The 19,352-nt window shown below is 40.6% G+C and overlaps 1 protein-coding gene across 4 annotated transcripts in view; it reads right to left on the bottom strand.

Moving 5' to 3' along the window:
- Positions 1–19,352, bottom strand: part of PTPN13 (protein tyrosine phosphatase non-receptor type 13) — a 375,298-nt gene that overhangs the window by 183,502 nt on the left and 172,444 nt on the right. For all 4 annotated transcript variants that reach the window (XM_089670565.1, XM_089670567.1, XM_089670566.1 and 1 more), the window contains exons 5-6: positions 11,814–11,999; positions 8,976–9,060 (exon numbers count right to left, since the gene is read on the bottom strand). In XM_089670565.1, coding sequence (XP_089526691.1) covers positions 8,976–9,060; positions 11,814–11,999 — 271 coding nt within the window. The remainder of the gene's footprint in view (positions 1–8,975; positions 9,061–11,813; positions 12,000–19,352) is intronic.

The following is a 19,352-nucleotide window of genomic DNA, read 5'->3' as shown; positions in this document are numbered from 1 at the left end:
ATTTGGTTATGTTGGAGAAACCTAATAAAAATTATTGAACCAGAAAAATGGAAGAAAAACAAAAAAAAAAACAACATGTCTTATGACTGTCCTTAGTCTTTTTCACTTTGGTCTGCAGTGAACTATGGGTGGAGGCTGCATATCAGTGCTGAAACATTTACTCAACAGTGACTGGCATTTAGCGGACATCACATCTGTCTAAATTATTACCACAGCTCTATCAAAATGTGACCACTAGAAGACCGGTAACAAGACGCTGTGTGTTACACGTGTTTGCAGCTCAAGTCAAAGTGCACAGTTATGAGTTCACACAGTTCACATAGGCCTGGTTCACACACTTAATGAAGGGCTGTATTTACCTGCATGGGAATGCACAAGTGTTCCATGCATTTCTGTGCAGGCACTCCCATTGATGTCAATTGGGACACAGAAGCTGCATGGACACAGCCACTGCTCCCACTCTGACATCTGTATGGGTGTATGCCCCTCAAATGCAGACAGTGTGACTTCGGGGACATGCACCCACACCCACATAGATGTTGAATTGGGACCAGCGAAATTGAAACCCAGGGGGGTTGTCACAGCCAGTTTAGGACAGTCAGTGCATCTTGTAGGAAACTGGGCAAATGCAAACCGAAAGTGTCTTTCAAAGAAAATTCAGAGGCACACAGTGAGGAGGGAAAAGAAAGAAAATTGCAGAACAACACAGGTTTCAACTACGCATCAGAGTGAAATGCAAATGGGACAGAAATGTGCTGGTCTGGAGTTCAATTTTAAACACAAATTACTTTCTATTGTTGCATGGTAATATTGATGGCTATTGAAATCTTAAAAATTTCCACATGTGATAAATGAAATGTAATATTTGGCAACCTTGGAAGCCCATTAATGAAGAGAGTGGATCTATTAACCCATTGTTAAAGATTGCATAGTGCTCCAACAAGATTGGAGGTGGATGTGGCATTGTGTATGATACCTTTTAAAGGAACACATTTTTACTTTGTATTTTAAGTTGTGTTGACAGAGGTGAGCCATTTACTTGAAGAGGTATAGGACATTGGGAGCTTTGACAATTGTATCTTTTTTTCACATATTGTACCTGATGGTGGACATTAAGGACTTTGTTTATTTGGATTTAATAATTATTATGGACACATTGTTTGTGAAGTGAGTTGCATAACATTTTGAAAGTGAATGTTTTGTTGCTACATTTTATGATATTATGTTAACACTTTTTCTTGTTTTAGATAGTTTAACACTTGAGATTTTGAGCATGGTCATACACATATTTGTTTCTTTGCACACTTCACAATGAGTTTGGTGACTGCAGCTGCGTAACTATTTATTATATCTTTAGTCCGGAGCTTTTCACATTCATATTGTTACTGCAAAGTTAACCCATTTACAGGTAAAGGATGCACTGTGTACACAGTGTTGTATGCCTTGCCCTCCCCAGAATATTAATAAGAATAAACATATCTCAGATTAAGACTTCTATGGGATTACACTGTCCTAGCCTGCTGAAGACAGGACAGTGCTTTCATCCTCTCAGGATTTAAGGAATTTTGGAATACTAAGCATACACAGAAGTTGGCCAAAAAAGAATAAATGGCCTCATTGGCCTGCCTCCCCTTCTCTTCAGCTAAGATATTCATTAGCTATATAAGGTTCCCCCTGCACTGCTATGAAACCCAACTAATTAATAGCTGCTCACACCTAATCCTCTACCTATGTGCAGACAAATGAATATATAATAATAATAATGGTGCAGCGCTAAATGAACATACTATACATGAAATGAAAATACCAATAACATATCACATAATAGTGTAAATACTGTGTAAGATCTTACAGGATCTTATAAAGGTGTCTGAAAACGTGATAATAATATATACTCAGGTGCAAAATAATGAATGGGTCTTATCCAGAGACCCTATAAAGTGCTAACAACCAATCCCTAAAGGGACCAACTCCCAATTACGTGACTAATTTAAATAATAGTGTATCCCCAATCTGGGATATACATCAATGATAATACAAGTGAAGTGACTAGTGAAATATTCCACATAAATAGGTATACATAATAGCCAAGTGTCCAAATCCAAAATCACAATAACAATTGTTGTTTTGTGGCAGTGCCTTTATCTTCATAAAAGTGCTCCAGTGCTGGTGCAAATGGTGAGCATGAATCCTAGATAGCAGGCATGCCCCCTCACCTCCTTGATGCGACCCACAAGGGTCAGTGCGACCCACAACTATAAAAAGCAAATCTCCCATAGTGCAATACTGTTTATTAATGTAAATTACATAAAATCGCCAAGTACTCAGAAAGTCACGATTGCATGATGTAACGTGTAGATCCGGCGTGGTGACGCACTTCCGGTGGAGCGCCATCTTGCTACTCCAGTTACATGCAGTACGCCCATGCTGAGTGGTGAAAAAGTCTGTTTTTGATCTGCTAATATGTGAGTTTGAACTTGGCGATTTATGTAGTTTACATTAATAAACAGTATTGCACTATGGGAGATTTGCGTTTTATACTTTCATGGTCCTAATATGATGTTCATCCACTGATGCATACACTCAGATACCTGTATATCGAGGAGTGGCTTGCTTTGGAGGGGCTGTAGAACCTGAGTGGCCTGGAGAGTCATTACCTGTAGGATCCTGGTAGATCCAAGAGGCGTGTTGACCCTTGTGGGTCGCATCAAGGAGGTGAGGGGGCATGCCTGCCATCTAGGATTCATGCTCACCATTTGCACCAGCACTGGAGCACTTTTATGAAGATAAAGGCACTGCCACAAAACAACAATTGTTATTGCGATTTTGGATTTGGACACTTGGCTATTATGTATACCTATTTATGTGGAATATTTCACTAGTCACTTCACTTGTATTATCATTGATATATATCCCAGATTGGGGATACACTATTATTTAAATTAGTCACGTATTTGGGAGTTGGTCCCTTTAGGGATTGGTTGTTAGCACTTTATAGGGTCTCTGGATAAGACTCATTCATTATTTTGCACCTCAGTATATAATATTATCACATTTTCAGACACCTTGATAAGATCCTGTAAGATCTTACACAGTATTTACACTATTATGTGATATACTATTGGTATTTTCATCTCATGTATAGTATGTTCATTTAGCGCTGCACCATTATTATTGTTATAAGATATTCATTAGGCCTCCTGTGTTTATAAGCACCAGAAAAATAGTGGTGGCCTCAAAAAAACAATTAGGAATAATGTGAAATTTTCCAGGCTAACTTTTCAAATCAACAATATAAAGAAAGTCACAGCTATATTGCACAAGATCTCTTCTTGAACAAAAAAAAAATGGTTGGCCATACATGAGTCATTTCTTTTGTTCAAGCAGCAGGCTGAACAAAAATTGCTCTGTTCCCCAATCCACACAATTGATGTGGATGGGGTAATCTTCCCCGCTGATCCTTTGTATTCACAGGCGATAACCTGCAGCTCTGACTGATAGAAAATGTTTCAACAGGCTGCTTGTGCATAAGTTGATCGATAGATCGACTTGTGTACAACTAGCCTGCCCAAGAATGGATCGAAGTTTGTCCAAGACCTGCTGAACCAGCTGAATTTCATTCTATATATGTCGGCTCTAGAGTTACATTCAGCCTATGTTAGTTGCCTTTTATTGTTACTACTTAACAGAACAATGAAGGGGACTCATTTAAAGCTTTACATAGTATATAAATCCTATACTGCCAGTTACAAGTGATGAAGGACATACAGTCCAAAATGATGTATGATAAGTGTTAAAGAAAAACTAACATTAGAAAAATATGGAACTGAAGAGTGCTATTGGCCATAATGTTGACCTTGTTGAGACTGACATAAAATAAGTATGCCAGTAAAGCTGATTACCGCTGTTCAAGATAATTGTTCCAATACAGTAATTTCAAAAGTACCAAAAACAGAGGGTTAGATAACAGGCAGCATTTTCAGTAGATGGGCACTGGCAGTCACCACATTTCTCTCATCTCGGATATACAGTATTTTCTTCCTTTCAGTCCCCTGGCTCAACAAAAACCAAACCATGTACAGTCACCTTAGACTTATAGTCCATCTGACATTTTAATCACTAGCCTACAGGGCACTTATACCCCCTTCCTGCCAAGGACAATTTTCAGCTTTCAGTGCTGTCGCACTTTGAATGACAATTGCGCCGGCATGCAACACTGTACCCATAAGAAATTTGTATCATTTTTTTGAGACAGATAGCGCTTTCTTTTGGTGGTATTTAATCACCTCTGGGTTTTTCATTTTTTGCTAAACAAAAAACAACTGAAAATTTGGAAAAAAATATTTTCTTAGTTTTTGTTTTACAATTTTGTAAATAAGTGATTTTTCTCCTTCACTGATATGTGCTAATGACGCTGCAGAGATGGGCACTGATAGGTGGCACTGATGAGGAGGCACTGATGGGCATTGACAGGCATCACTGATGGGCACTGAAAGGATTGGCAGCACTGATAGGTGGCACTAACTGGCATTGATAGGTGGCACTGACTGGCACTGATAGGTGACACTGAAAGGGAGCTCAGATGGGCACTGACATGTGGTATTGATGTGCATTGGTAGGCACGGATATGTGGCATTGATAGGCACTGGCAGGTGGCATGGATGAGCACTGACAGCTGGCACTGATGCGGCTACACTGATCATCAGGGCACACTGATCATCAGTGCCCTGATGATCAGTGTACATGTCCCCTCCGAGGAATGCCGATAACCGGCTCGCCTCTCGATCTGTCAGCATGACAGCTCGTGAGGAGAGAAATGCCGATAACCGACATTTCCCTATTTACATGAGACACAGCTGATCACATAACGAAGCCGAAATCTTTGGCTTTTTCTGTTGATCAGTGATCCGCTGTGTCCGAGGGACACAGCTCACCGCCGATCGCCACGCGCTCCCAGAGCCGTGCATGTGCGGTTAGAATTCATATGGGACTTCATATGATGTCCTCCCAGAACGAGAGAACCACCTTGCGCCTGTCATTGCCTTATATGGCAGGTGGGAGGCGGTTAAAGTGGCATTAGACCCAAAACCAAACATGTAACTTATTGTAGCTTACCAATCCTTAGATATGGTGGCTGCATCCATTTTCTTATTTTAGGCTTTTTCCCCTCTGTTTTCACCTGGTGATCTGGCCCATAAGACATCTCCTGTGTTACAGTGCCCCCACCCTGGAAGAATGAGCACAGGGGGCACCTTTGGATAGCAGCACTATCAGTCTGAGGGGAGGGGAGTGTTAGATCCAGGGAATATCTGATTGCCTCTCGGGTGATCAGGAAGGAACTTTTTCACCTGCAGGAGCAAATTGGATCATGCTTTGCTGGGGGGTTTTTTTGCCTTCCTCTGGAGAAACTGTGGGTGTAGGATTATAACTTTTTTTTTTTTTAATGGTTGAACTGGATGGACATATGTCTTTTTTCAGCCAGACTAACTATGTGACTAAGACATGTACTATCAAGCTGAACTCAAGCTAATACTTTAAAGGCAGGTACAGCAAAAACATTTTTTTGAGGGATAAAGCTTTTAGATAAATAAATTCTGATCACTGAAAGCATCCCTGCTAGTGTTAAATGGACTGTCTCATCTCTGTAACTTGTACATTATGCTGGAAAACTGGTTATTTGAAAAACAACAGAATTTCTGTCTAGATCATTAGAGGAAAGAGAAAATTAATATAGCCATCACATCTAATAAATTGTAAGCTGCAATATAATAAATGTTTTCTTTTGGATTGAATATAAGTGATTTTTTGATTCTTGGGGAAATCTATTGTGTTTTCTCCATCGATCAGAAAAACAGCTCCAATTTTTTCCACATACAGTATGCAACCATCATCATCATTTAAATTAAATTAAGCCAAAAGCAAACTTTGACCCAGATTTGTCTTTGAACTATTCCACAAGTCCCAAGTAGAACATGGTCTATGTTTACTTCATTAGAATGATGCTCTCCTCACTGATTTTTCAGTTATGCTTTGCCACTAAAATATGATCTTGACATGACCATAATTAGTACAGAAAGGTATTTTGTGATAATTCTGCAGAACACCATGTCAATTTACTACATATTATGACAATTCTAAGGTATATACTGTCAATTGCACTTATCAATCTGTAGCAATGAAGAGCAAGAAGAGAAAGCCTGGAGGGAATGACAGCTGGTATCGCTGCATAAACAGAGCTAAACAAAAATTACTGTTTGGTTAAAACAAACCTAATTGTAATGATTACTACTAGGGAAGATGGATGTCTTTTTCTGCATAGTTCATCTGTCTGTGTATTGAGCAACAGCTAAAGATGGTAAGTTAAATGCGTATTCTTCAAAGGTAACAAAGCATCAGAAAACTAAAGTATAACTAAAATCAAATCTTTTTTTTCAGTTTTGGATAGAGTGGAGGTAGATTAGAACACCTGTGCGTTTGTATTACTGTCTGTCTGTGCCACCATTAGGGAGATTTGCCCTCTCTATTTGTCCTTTATACCATTATCATTGAAAGTGAAAGAAAATTCCAAATTTTGGGTTGTCCCCAGAAAAGTAATAGAGGGGCAATCTTCCAATGGGGACACTTATTCTGGTGACCTATGGGTCACCATTGTAATTTCCTTAATTTGCAGGAACTTCCTCTAACTTCCTGTTTTGGCTATGGTGAAGGGAAATCTACGCAATGGGAAACAGATGACAAAAATAAACTGACAGGGCTTATGACCTTCCCTAAGTGTCCGTTCACATATATGCGGATTGGATGTGGTTTGAACCGCATCCAATCCGCATGACATGTGAAAAAACATTGCTTCCTATGGTGTCTGTTCACATATGTCCGGTTCACTAGCAGTGCAGTTTGAAAACGAATCATGTACAATTTCTGAGCAGTGCCTTAAGGGTCAGGTGCGGATTACAGGCTATTGATTTCTATGGCAACTATGTCAACAGGATAAGATCCTGAGCCTGACATAAACCTGTGAACAACTATTGTATCAATTAGCTGTAAAACCTGAACTTCAATCCGCACCGCACATGTGTGAATCAGCTCTCTATTCAAAAAGAGAAAAAGATTTTGCCTATAGTTCTACTTTAAAGCAGTATTAAACCCAAAAATAAAAATGTAGTAAATTGCAGTGCATTATTTCTTAAGATGCGCACACAAACTAAAATGTGGCTGTTGCAGCAGGAACTAGCTGAATTTAAATCTGTGTGTGGCCCTCCCTGTTCAATAGGCGCAAATTGCTAGATTGGCTTCTGTTGAATGGTCCTGCTGAAAAACCTTCATTGATCAGTGGGTGCAGCTTTGATCAGTGTATTCCGACAGTGAAGGAGCCCCTGCTGCCAGAATACAATAGCAAGGGAGGATTCCTGTATCCACCTCGCTTACGTGGATGCAGGAATCACTTCGTTTTGTTTAACCAGCAGACTAAAACAAAAAAAAACTAACAGTGTGTACTCAGCTTTAGATGTGGTGACCATATTAGATTTTTTTTTTTAGGCTTTTTCATTTTTTTACCTGGTGATCCAGTGAGTAAGCCTGTTATTTTTCAACTGACTTCAACAGACTAATCTGTCAGGACAAGGTAGCAGTTAGAGGGTTGGGACAAACATGTACCACCAACAGGAGAGCTTACAATGGTCAGCTTTTATTTATGTAAATCCTTTACCCTACAAGTTAAAAAAAAACTATGTGCTATAACCACTTATAACGCGTTAGCTGGAGATCAGCATAAATATGTTAGTCAAGTCCATCAAAATTTGCTATCCTACCCTATCTTCCTCCCCCGACTGACACTGCAAATATCAAAAGGTGTCTGCTTTACTACTTCATCCAGATTGCAGACACACTAGAACTGGAAATGTGTTAATGGCTGGATCACCAGGTGAAATAGGGGGAAAAAAGCCTAAAAAAGAAAATGAATGCAGCCATCACATCTAAGGATTAGTAAGCTGAAATAAATAATAATGGAGTGTGTATTGAAGGGTTAGAACCACAGTCAGGTTTTTATTCCTGTTTATGCACCTAGTCAGAGATGCACTCTCACTAATTGTCCTGATCATCTATGTTATTAGCAATGAAAGTAAGGGTAAATTAAAAATTTTGAGTTGCCACTAGAACAGGAATAGAGGGGAAATTTTCCAATGGGAAGAGATTTCTTTTATATTGGAAATATATTCTCACTCACTGTTGAATCTATAGGATAGAAAAATGAAGGGACATGTCACTGAGACATAGATTGCAAAAAAACCCCAAAAAAACGAAAAAAGCCTGGCAGGGTTTTAACCCTCCTCTACCCTATCCAAAAAGTTATGGCTTTGGATATACTTTAGATTCACTTTAAAGGATTAGTTCACCTTTTAACAAAAAATAATAAATGCACATTGTTTTTGCAGGTAGAAATATGTGCATGTATTATTTTTTGTTTGTGGAGCCTCTAAAGCATTGCACCAACAATCAGCAGATCGCTGACGCCATGCAGGTCTCCCCCTGACTTGTCAGGATATCTGCTTGCTCGTACATGCCGTACGGGCAAGCAAATACTTACTGACAGGAAGGCTCATTGAACTACCACGGCGCTGTGGAGCGCCGTGGTAGTTCATCGAAAACTACAAGCCGACAGCCGCAAAGCCTGCTGGGATTTGTAGTGTTCCCATTTGCAAAATACTGCGAATGAGTGACGTGACCGGGCGGGCAGAGAAGATCCCTGCTAGCCGTCACAACAGGGATCAGGGGGGTGTGGGGGCCGGTCCAATCGTAACATGTTACACCCTGAATATGGGTATAACATGTAACATGCTATGAAAGGTGAACTTGTCCTTTAAAGAACAGTCCACCTCATTGGATTATCTCAATTATAGGGGAATGCTGTTGGACTAAATAACTAATGCACTCTTTGCATCTCTAAAGGACTCCAGTGGTAAAATTGCTGCACCTACCTGAAGGAAGACCTTTTCCTCTAAGTCTGTCACGGATTGCTTGACAGCGATTTGGTTCACTTGCCTTATTTCCCACTTGGTCTATCTGTGGGATTAAAAGATATTAATGCATTAGGAGCTATAGAAAAAAAAAACCATATACAGTGGGTATAGAAAAGAATCACCCCTTTAAAATAATGACACTTTGTTGCTTTGCAGCCTGAAATGCAGACAGACAGTTTTAATTTTAAACAAAAATGTGTACAGTATTGTGCTGCTCCAATAACAATGCCAAATCTCCATCAAATGTGCAATCAATATAGTGCTAAAAAAGTGCCAAATCATTCATCATATGTAAGCGACATAAAATCAAAAGAAAAAACGGTCCCATCTTGTCTCTTTCACTCAAAACGTTAGCTCCTATAGCAGTTTTCCTGCTGATGACTGAGTGAGCCCACTTTCCCGGTGCTGTAAGCCTTTTAAGTTGAAGTGCACCACCACCACACTTGTGATTAGTTCATTAGTTGGCCCATAAATTATAATAGATCAAAATGCATGTTTTCCCTCTAGATGGAGAATCCTCTCACAGGTCTCGATCCTCCTGTTGCTTCAATCACTCATATGGGATATCTGTATCTTTCACTTTACCACCATAACACAGCTCTTCTGTCATTGCTTTTGTGGTGATGCCTGCAAATATTTCAGGGAGGTCCTGCTTTCACAAGACGTTTAGCAAGTGTAGCCTTCTGTGCTGCACGGTGTCAGGGTATGTGGGCCATCACAGCGGTGTCCTCTGCTCCAGACTGGACACTTACTTCTATTCCGACAAGTGCTCCAGTCCCTGCTTCAGGGAAACACCCCCATAACAGGATATTACCACCTCCATGCTCTACTGTAGGAATGGTGTTATTTGGATGGTGAGCTGTATTGGATTTCTGGCAGACATATCGTTTAGTGTTGAGATCCAAATAATTAAATTTTAGTCTCATCTGACCATAACACCTTTTTCCATGTCTCCTCAGAATCTCCAAGGTGTGTTTTGGCAAGGCTCAGTTGTGACTGCGTGTGGCCTTTCCTGAGGAGTGGCTTTTTTCTTGCAACCCTCCCATACAAGCCTCATTTGTGGGGAATTTGTGAAACTGTTGTCACATGTATACAATGACCGCTCTTTGTCATAAATTGTTGCTGTATGCCTCTTGGTAGCCTCTCTGACCAGTTTCCTCCTGGCTCTTTCATCCAGATTGGAGCAACGTCCTGGTCCAGGCAGGGCCTGTGTTGTACCAGATACCTTCCACTGCTTAATAATAGACTTCACTGTGTTTCTAGGCTTTGATAAAGTCATTGAAATGTTTTTGAATTCGGCTCCTGACTTGTGCCTCTCCACAACTTTATCCCGCAGATCTTTTGACAGTGCCTTGCTACCCATAGTTGATAGTTTGCTTCAGTTGCACTACCAGGGACTGAAATGCTCCGGGAAAACTCTTTTCATGCTGAGCTAATCAAAATGACCACAGTTGATCACAGATGAAAGTCAAATGGCTCTGACATGTTGGTGTTATATCTTTCATTTGGATGTTATAAGTTGAACTGAGTAAATACATTATTTTTGACTTTTTGCTATAAAACATCCAGTAAAAAGAATTTTAAAAAAATCTAATTTCTTCATAAATTTAGGACAAAAATGTATTCTGCTACATGTTTTTGCTATATATACACACATGTGATTTTGCGCAAGACCTGCTGCCCTGTAGCAGTAGTTCTGCTATAGGGTGGTAGGGAGGCGGTTAAGTAAATATTTCACATTAGATGCAATGACCTTTCAAGTATGATGATATTAACGAATTACTAACTTTTGACATAGTTTGGGAAAAGCAAAACACAACAACTTAAGAACCATCAGACAACATATACAATGTTGGTGCAATTCTGCAGGTTAATACATGACTGTGTAATGTATATAAAAAGAACAGAACTAAAAAACAGACCTAGAACAAAATCTACATATTTTGAAACAGTGACATTTTTACTCTACACACTGAGAATTCCACGATGACATCAATAGTGAAATGTGTATATGTACTGTAGCATGGTTTGAATCTGTTCCAGTAAGCATTTTTACAACAATGTGCATGCTTAAAGTCTCAATCAACATGGACTATTTGTAATCTTTATGCTGGTAGCATTAGTGAATAGATAGGAAAGTGTAGCATATTTACTTGTTTAAACTTTATGTTACATTTCTTCAGTTACTTCCTGGTTTCCACGCCTAGGCATATTACATCATACATCCCAGCAGTCTTCAGGAGAGGAGGGAGTGTTCTCAGCCCAGCCTATGCCTGAGCTAAGGGCAGATGGATTCCATGAAGTAAATGATGATATATGAATCATCTGCCCTTACTCAAGATGGCCACTGCCAGAAATGCCAGGGGGTGTTTTTCAAAAATATTTCTCAACAAAATAAATCATGGAGACATGGATGGATGGGGGAGTTTGCTTTGAATATTAAAAATCAACTAAATAGCATTTTTGGTTTGTGGTGTTCAGATCCAGTGCAGTTCCACTTTAAGATTATGTGAGCTTTGTCTAAATGACATCAACATTCGAATGAATGGGCTTTCCTGCCTGAATGACAGGTCTACATTCAACCCTATGAATATGCATTTCTAATGCAACTTCAAGATGCAGCTCACTGCTTATCTATACATTTTGTTTCATTAATATCCAGCTGAAAGTGGCTAGCCTGAAATAACACAAATAACAAAACAGCAAAGACAGCAAATAAAGAGGAAATAAAACATACCCAGTATAGTAGGATTTTAACAAGTAATAGTCTTCAGTACAATTTTAGACAAAACTCACCCCAGATAAACTTCCCAGAACCAGCTTCACCAGCTGTTTGATGTAGTAGAAGGAAGGCGCACAGTTGCTGTTGCGAATATGGGCACTGCAGCCATCCAGAACTGTTCGAGTGGTTAGTCTTGTTAAGAACTGGTCCTCACACATGTCAAGTAAAATACTATTCAAACGTTCCCCCAACTTAATAGGCTGTAAACAATAAAATGAAAAACAAATGTGAATTCTTACACATTGAAATAAAAAAAAAAGGTAATGCATCCTGGTCATTCTCTAAATACTATACAAACATTCTGGCCCATAGAGTTTATCTTTTAACACCCCTTGCATATCTGTATGTAAATATATTTTTTTTACAAAACTGAGTTTAATAGAACATTTGTTTAGCTTGTTACATGAAAGTAAGGTTAATAATATAATTTAGATTACAAAATCTTCAGTTTTACTCAAATTAGTTGAGGCAAAAAATGAATATACCCCACAACAAAAACTACTACATATAGTATTTTGCTTGACCGCCATTATTTCTAAGGACAGCACCAAGTCTTCTAGGTATGGAATGAACAAGTTGGTGACATAGTGCAACATCTATCTTTTTACATTCTTCAAGAACGACCTCTTTTAGAGCCTGGATGGAGAGTGTCAGGGTCCTGTCCACGGCAGAAGTTCTGGAAGATCTGGTATTTCTGCCAGTACTCTGCATGGCCGCAGAAGTAAACATCAGCCTCAGTTTGGTGCCAGACAGCCTTTATAAGGAGGCTCATCACTTCTGACCTGTGATTTCCTGTTACCGACTTGGCTTGCTCCTGGACCTGTCTACTCTGCTTTACCCCTGATCTGACCTCGGCTTGGCTTACGGATACTCTCTCTCTCGCTCCTCTGTGTATGACCTTGGCTATTCTACCTGACTACGTCTGCTCTGATTCCCACCTGGTACCTGACCTTGGCTTGAACCGACTACCCAGTAAACATCTAAATCCTGCAAGGGCTTACATACCATGCACAGGTGCCTCCTGTCTGCAGACCTATCTCCGTGCACCAGCTGTGCTTCTGAGTGGACCACCAACCAGCACTCCTACAGGCGACCTGTGCAACTTAGGGCCAGACTCCCGCTGTCCCACTCTCAGGGGAGTCCAGAACTTAGCCGCAAGGGAAGCCCTCTCTCCATTGGCCTCCATCACCAGGTACATGATAGAAAGTGATGCTCAACTTGTCTCTTCAGAATTCCCCACAGGTGCTCGACTGGGTTCAGATCAGGAGACATATATGGCCACTGAATCACCTTCACCCTGTTCTTCATTCAGAAATGCAACAGTGGCCTTAGATATGTGTTTTGGATCATTGTCATGTTGGAAAAGTGCATGATGACCAAGGGCATGGGGTGATGGTAGCATCTTCTCTTTCAATATAGAGCAGTACATCTGAGAATTCATGATACCGTCAATGAAATGCTGCACCCAAACACCTACAGCACTAATGCAGCCCCACAGAAGGACACTGCCACCACTATGTCTTACTGTATGCACCATGCATTTTTCTTTGTACTCCGCACCTTTGCAATGCCATACAGTTTTGAAGCCATCAGTTCCAAAAACATTTATCCTGGCCTCATCACTCCAGAGTCCCAGTAGTCGTCTTCTTTTTCAACATGGGCCCTGGCAAATTCTAGGAAAACTTTTTTGTGCATGGGTTTTAGGAGGGGCTTCCTTTGTGGACTACACCCATGCATGCCATTCCTCTGCAGTGTACGCCGTATTGCGTCACAGGAAACAATCAACCCAGTTTGGCCTTCTACTTCTTAACTAACTGCAGTGAACTTGCATGGCGATTTTCTTCAACCCTTGTCATCAGAAGACGCTCCTGTTGAGGTGTTACCGTATTTTTCGCTCCATAAGACGCACAAAAAAGGGGGGAAAATGTCAGTGTGTCTTATGGAGTGAAAATGAAGCGGCCGGTCCGGTATTTCCGCCGCCACCGTGTCATAATACCGGGCCGGCCGCTTGGCTCGTCTCTGTAGTAGGACCTTACCTGTTCTTCGGTTCAGCGCTGTACAGTCTTCCAGCGCCGGCATCTTTAGTGTGGGCACCCGGCTGTGACAACTGGGTGCCCACTGCGCATGCGCGAGAAGCGCTGCGCTTTGTGAATGGTCCGGCGTCTTCTGGAACACATGACAGGTCACAGCCGGGTGCCCACACTAAAGGGAGGACAATTTCGCAGAAGTAGGAGCGGGTACCTGTCAAATTCAGGTACCCGTTCCCTCTCCCTCACCAAAGGTCTGCAGTCTCTTAGTCATCCCCTGTACTGTCTGCAGTCTCTGGTCATCCCCTGTACTGTCCGCAGTCTCTGGTCATCTCCTGTATTGTCCGCAGTCACTGGTCATCTCCTGTACTGTGTCCAAAGTCTCTGGTCATCCTTTTGCATCAAGGACAGTGTGCAGTCTTTTGTAACAGTTGTCTATAAAGCACCAAATTCTTGCAGGCAGTACAGCTGCCCATACGTCAAGGCAAAATGCCTCCAGGTCATGCAAAGTCTTTGGTCGTCTTGCATGAACCACACGTTTGAGATCTCCACAGAGTGGTTCAATGACTAAGGTCGGGAGACTGGGATGGTCACTCCAGAACCTTCACCGTTTTCTGCTGTAACCACTGTTAGTTAATGAGTTTATGTGAAATCTCCATTAATGGATGTAAATAATGTTATAATTACAAGTATATTTTAGTTAGATGGAAATATACAGTATTTAAACCACTGAGTGTTTTGTAGCATCAATACTTTCTACCGTCAAACTTGTATTACAAGTTCTGGCCTTCTGTTCCCTTAGCATCTTTCACATGAGTGGTAAACAGCAGCCTTCTGTGAACTTCCAATCAGGTTGCGCCCAATATACATTGGCTAGGTACAGTGTCCAATTAGTGAGAATTATATTAGCCACAGTACAGACAGGAGGGGGGGATATAAGGCCTGGTCACCCAGCTGGAGGGCTCTTGGTGATGAGACACACACAGCAGGCAGGATGACTAAACCTGAAGTTGAGAGGTAAAACTAACTGCATACTTGTATTGTACATTGTATTTTAAATATGGTTTTGTGGGTAAACTGTAAATATCGTATAAGTCAAGAGACTTAAGCTGTACATTGTGTTGTAAATAATGAATAATAATAATAAATAATGCTTAGCTGTAATTTGTATATATTATGTACCTCTATCAATAAATGTATATTGCAGATTGAACTACCTCTTTTGTGTAGGAACTCTCAGATCTAGCTGTGTACATGTAAATACTCCTACAAGGATTGAGGTGTATTCACAAATACATGTAACTTAGTCAACACCATTGAAGGGTCAACTTGGCCTTGTGCCTAAGATCATTGTCGTGTCAGAAAGTGCAAGAGCATCTGAGGCACAGCTTTCATAAAGAATGCAAATGGTCTGCCAGTATTTTCAGATAACATGCTGCATCCATCTTGCCATCAATTTTTACAAGATACCCCGTACCTGTACAACTCACATACCCCCAAAACATCAGTGTGTCACCACCATGCTTCACATTGTGGATGGTATTCTTATTGCTATGGGCCTTGTTGACCCCTCTCGAAACATAGAGCTTATGGTGGTGACCATAAAGCTCTATTTTGGTCTTGTCCCTTCAGATTAGTGTGCCAGAAGCTGTGAGGCGTGTCAAGGTGTTGTTGGGCATATTGTAACCGGGCTTTTTCTTTCTGGAAACTCAACCATGCAGCTCCGTGAAACAAACACACCGTTGTTTTCCAGAGCAGCCTGTATTTTTCCTGAGGTTGCTTGTAGTTTTTTCTTTGTATCCTGAACAATTCTTCTGGCAGTTGTGGCTGCAGTCTTTCTTGGTCTACCTGACCTTGGCTTAGTATCAAGAGATCCCCGAATTTTCCCCTTCTTAACAAGATTGAACAGTACCGACTGGCATATTTAGGGCTTCGGATATCTTTTTATATCCTTTCCCTTGTTTAAAAAAGTTCCATTACCTTGTTACGCAGGTCTTTTGACAGTTCTTTTCTGCTACCCGTGGATCAGTATCTTGCCTGCTCAGTGCATCCACAACAAACTCACTCATTGACTATTCATACACAGACACTAATTGAAATGTAAAAACCCACAGATGTGGTAAAATTAACCTTTAATTGCCATTTTAACCAGTGTGTGTCACCTTGTGTGTCTGTACCAAGGTCAAACATTCTGGGCTATGTAAACTTTTGGTCAAATGTACAGTGGTTATAAATAGTCTACACACCCCTGTTAAAATTTCAGGTTTCTGTGATGTAAAAAAATGAGACATAGATAAATAATTTCAGAACTTTTCACAACTTTAATGTAACCTATAAATTGTACAACTCAATTGAACAACAAATTGAAATCATTTAGGTGGAGGGAAGTAAAAATAAAAAACTAAAATAATATGGTTACATAAGTGTGCACACCCTTAAACTAATACTTTGTTGAAGCACCTTTTGATTTTATTACAGCACTCAGTCTTTTTGGGTATGAGTCTATCAGCATGGCACATCTTGACTTGGCAATATTTGCCAACTCTTCCTTGCAAACACACTCCAAATCTGTCAGATTTTGAGGTCTTCTCCTGTGCACCACACAGCCTGTACTTACCAGATATTCCTGCAGTTCCTTTAATGTTGATGTAGGCCTATTGGCAGCCTCCCACACCAGTTTTATTCTCGTATTTTCAACAATTTTGTAGGGACTCCCAGTTCTTGGAAATGTCACTGTTGCGCCATATTTTCTTTACTTGATGATGACTATCTTCACTGTGTTCCATGGTATATCTAATGCCTTGGAAATTATTTTGTACCATTCTCCTGAGTGATACCTTTTAACAATGAGATCCCTCTGATGCTTTGGAAACTCTCTGCGGATCATGGCTTTTGCTGTAGGATGTGACTAAGAAAATGTCAGGAAAGACCTACTAGAACAGCTGAACTTTATTTGGGGTTAATCAGAGGCACTTTAAATGATGGCAGGTGTGTACATTTAACAGGATTTTGAATGTGATTGCTTAATTCTGAACACAGCTGCAACCCCAGTTATAAGAGTATGCACATTTATGTAATCACATTATTTTAGTATTTTCTGTATTTCAGTTTGTTTCTCAATTGAGTTGTATAGTTTATAGGTCACATTAAAGGTGGAAAAAGTTCTGAATTGATTTCTTTGTCTAATTTTTTTATATCACAGAAACCTGACACTTTAACAGGGGTGTGTAGACTTTTTATATCCGCTGTATATAACCTGAGTTTGGCATAGAGTTAGATGTAAAATGAATCTCTTGCATAGCAATATGTGGATTTAACCATTTTAATTCCCCCCAAATTTTATTCCTCTTATTCAGGAAATACATGTCTCTTATGCAGGGGTGTATTTACCACAAGGCAAACAAGGCATTTGCCTAGGGCGGCATTTTTTAGGGAGGCAGCAGCATTTATCAGGGGGGGGGCAGTGCTGCCCCCAAAAGAAGAGATGTAAGAAGGGACACACGTTGCATGGGGAGCAGGTGGGATCTGAGCGAGGCTGCGAGCTGCTTGATGGAGAGCCTGACTCTTGTTCCCGGGGAAGTCCGGAGCTCTGACGGTGTCCTCTCTCTCGCTGGGGTGGTGGGGGGTTGTCAATGTATGGGGGGGTGGTAGTGAAGGTCTCTCTTGGATGTGGGGGGGGGGGTGGTGCTGGGACGTTGTTGGTCAATGTCTGTCAGGCTCTCTTCATGGGGGAGGGGGGTGTTGGTCGGTGTCAGGGTCTCTCTCTGTGGGGGGGAGCCGATTTTTGTGTTGCCTAGGCCAGCATGAAACCTAAATTCACAACTGCTCTTATGTTATGTTGTAGTATGCTTGCCAAAACAAAAATATTTTAAAATGTATATCCTTTATTTTTGGGACACCCTAAGCCCCAACTCTCTCATAAACAAAAATATAAACACAAAAGAAAAAACACGCCCCCACATTGAACAGATAAAATAACGAACCTACGGTCTCATGTAAGGTCAGGGCATGAGAGACCGGCTACCCAGCCTCCTGGTCTTCCGCAAGGGTCCACCCTAGACAAACCTCCTGTAAATGGAGTTGGGAGTGCAAAAATGGCCATAGAGGAAGATTTTAAAATTCCATCAATCTTATCAATTACATAAAATGGGAGAGAACAAATTCCAAGAGAATGAGAAGAGAAAAGAAAAAAGGGGGGGGTAGGGGGTCCTCCATACCGCTTTGCCCTCCTTCACTTCTCTCCCCTCTCCTTCCAACTAAACTACATATTCAAACATCTTAGTACGACTTTATCGGACACAGTGAGCCTAATTTCACTCAGCATTTTTGTGAGGAGATTGGTCTCCTCTTCTCCTACCTGACCTAGAAGAATACAATCTCCATGGATTAGAGATCTTAGGAATCATAACAGAGTCCAGTGCCAAGTCCTCTGGCAGTATCGCCTATGACAGGCCTAAGGCCTCTAAAAATCCTGGCAAGTTCCTGCATTCTCTGTAAACAGCTGGAATCTCTCCTTTCCAAGCAAACATGCCAAAACGGAAATCCCAACCTATGAGGATTTTTGCCTGATGAAGTTTGTCCAAAAGAGGGTGTAAAATTCACTGTTTAGCCAGTGTGTGTCTAGAAAGGTCAGAGTAGAAAAACAAATGTACCCCATCAAAATCTAAGTATGATTTGGGTTGCATTCAATTCAGGATAATTTCCTTAAACTAGTATTTATGCAGTTTACAGATTTCATCTCTTGGTCTTGCAGGGTCTTCTGATGGTACCCTAAGTGCACAATATGTATGGTCTATCTTGATCGGTGTAATTGAAAATAGTTCTCCTACATACAGTGTTCAGCATAAATGATTTGTCAGAAAACCTTTACTATCCTTTCAGAATCAACATTTTCTATGGGACACTATACTACAAAATACTCCCACAAATGTGGGCCATTGATTGCAAACAAGATTTGTTAATTTGCACACACATAAAAGTATTTTTCCTAACAAATTCATTCAAGACCTTGCTGCAAGCATGAATATACCCCAATGAAAGTCTTAGGAGCAAAGCTAAATTTTAAACAACAAAATCCTAATTAACAAGAATTCAACTACATGCGAGTCTAATTATTCATTAAACAGGTGTCCAGCAGACAGCTGATTATAAAAGGGCATTACTTAAAGAAAACCCTTTCCCATTTCATGCTGTCAGCAATGGCACCACATGGAAGAGAAATGTCACAAGGCCAGAGAAAGAAAATAATTTTTTTACAAGAAAGGTGAGGTGAAGATCAGCTATACTTATCAGTCAGAATACTGTAGCAAAAGTGATACAAAAATTTAAAAAAGATGAAACTGCGACCATCTCACAGAGAAGTCCAGGTCGTCCAGAGGAAAGGCATGCATGGGTGTTGTACACGAAGGAAGCCTCTCTTAAAGCCCATGCACAAACAATCCTGCCTAGAATTTGCCAGGGCCCGTACTGAAAAAGAAGAAGACTACTGGGACTCTGGTACTCTGGAGTGATGAGACCAAGATAAAC

The sequence above is a fragment of the Staurois parvus genome, unplaced genomic scaffold (genome assembly GCF_062004578.1).
Source record: "Staurois parvus isolate SC_StPar_1 unplaced genomic scaffold, SC_StPar_1.0 ptg000091l, whole genome shotgun sequence".
In the NCBI taxonomy this organism is placed as follows: Eukaryota; Metazoa; Chordata; class Amphibia; order Anura; family Ranidae; genus Staurois; species Staurois parvus.
The sequence above is the reverse complement of the archived record's forward strand: the minus strand, read 5'-3'. Positions and strand labels throughout refer to the sequence as shown.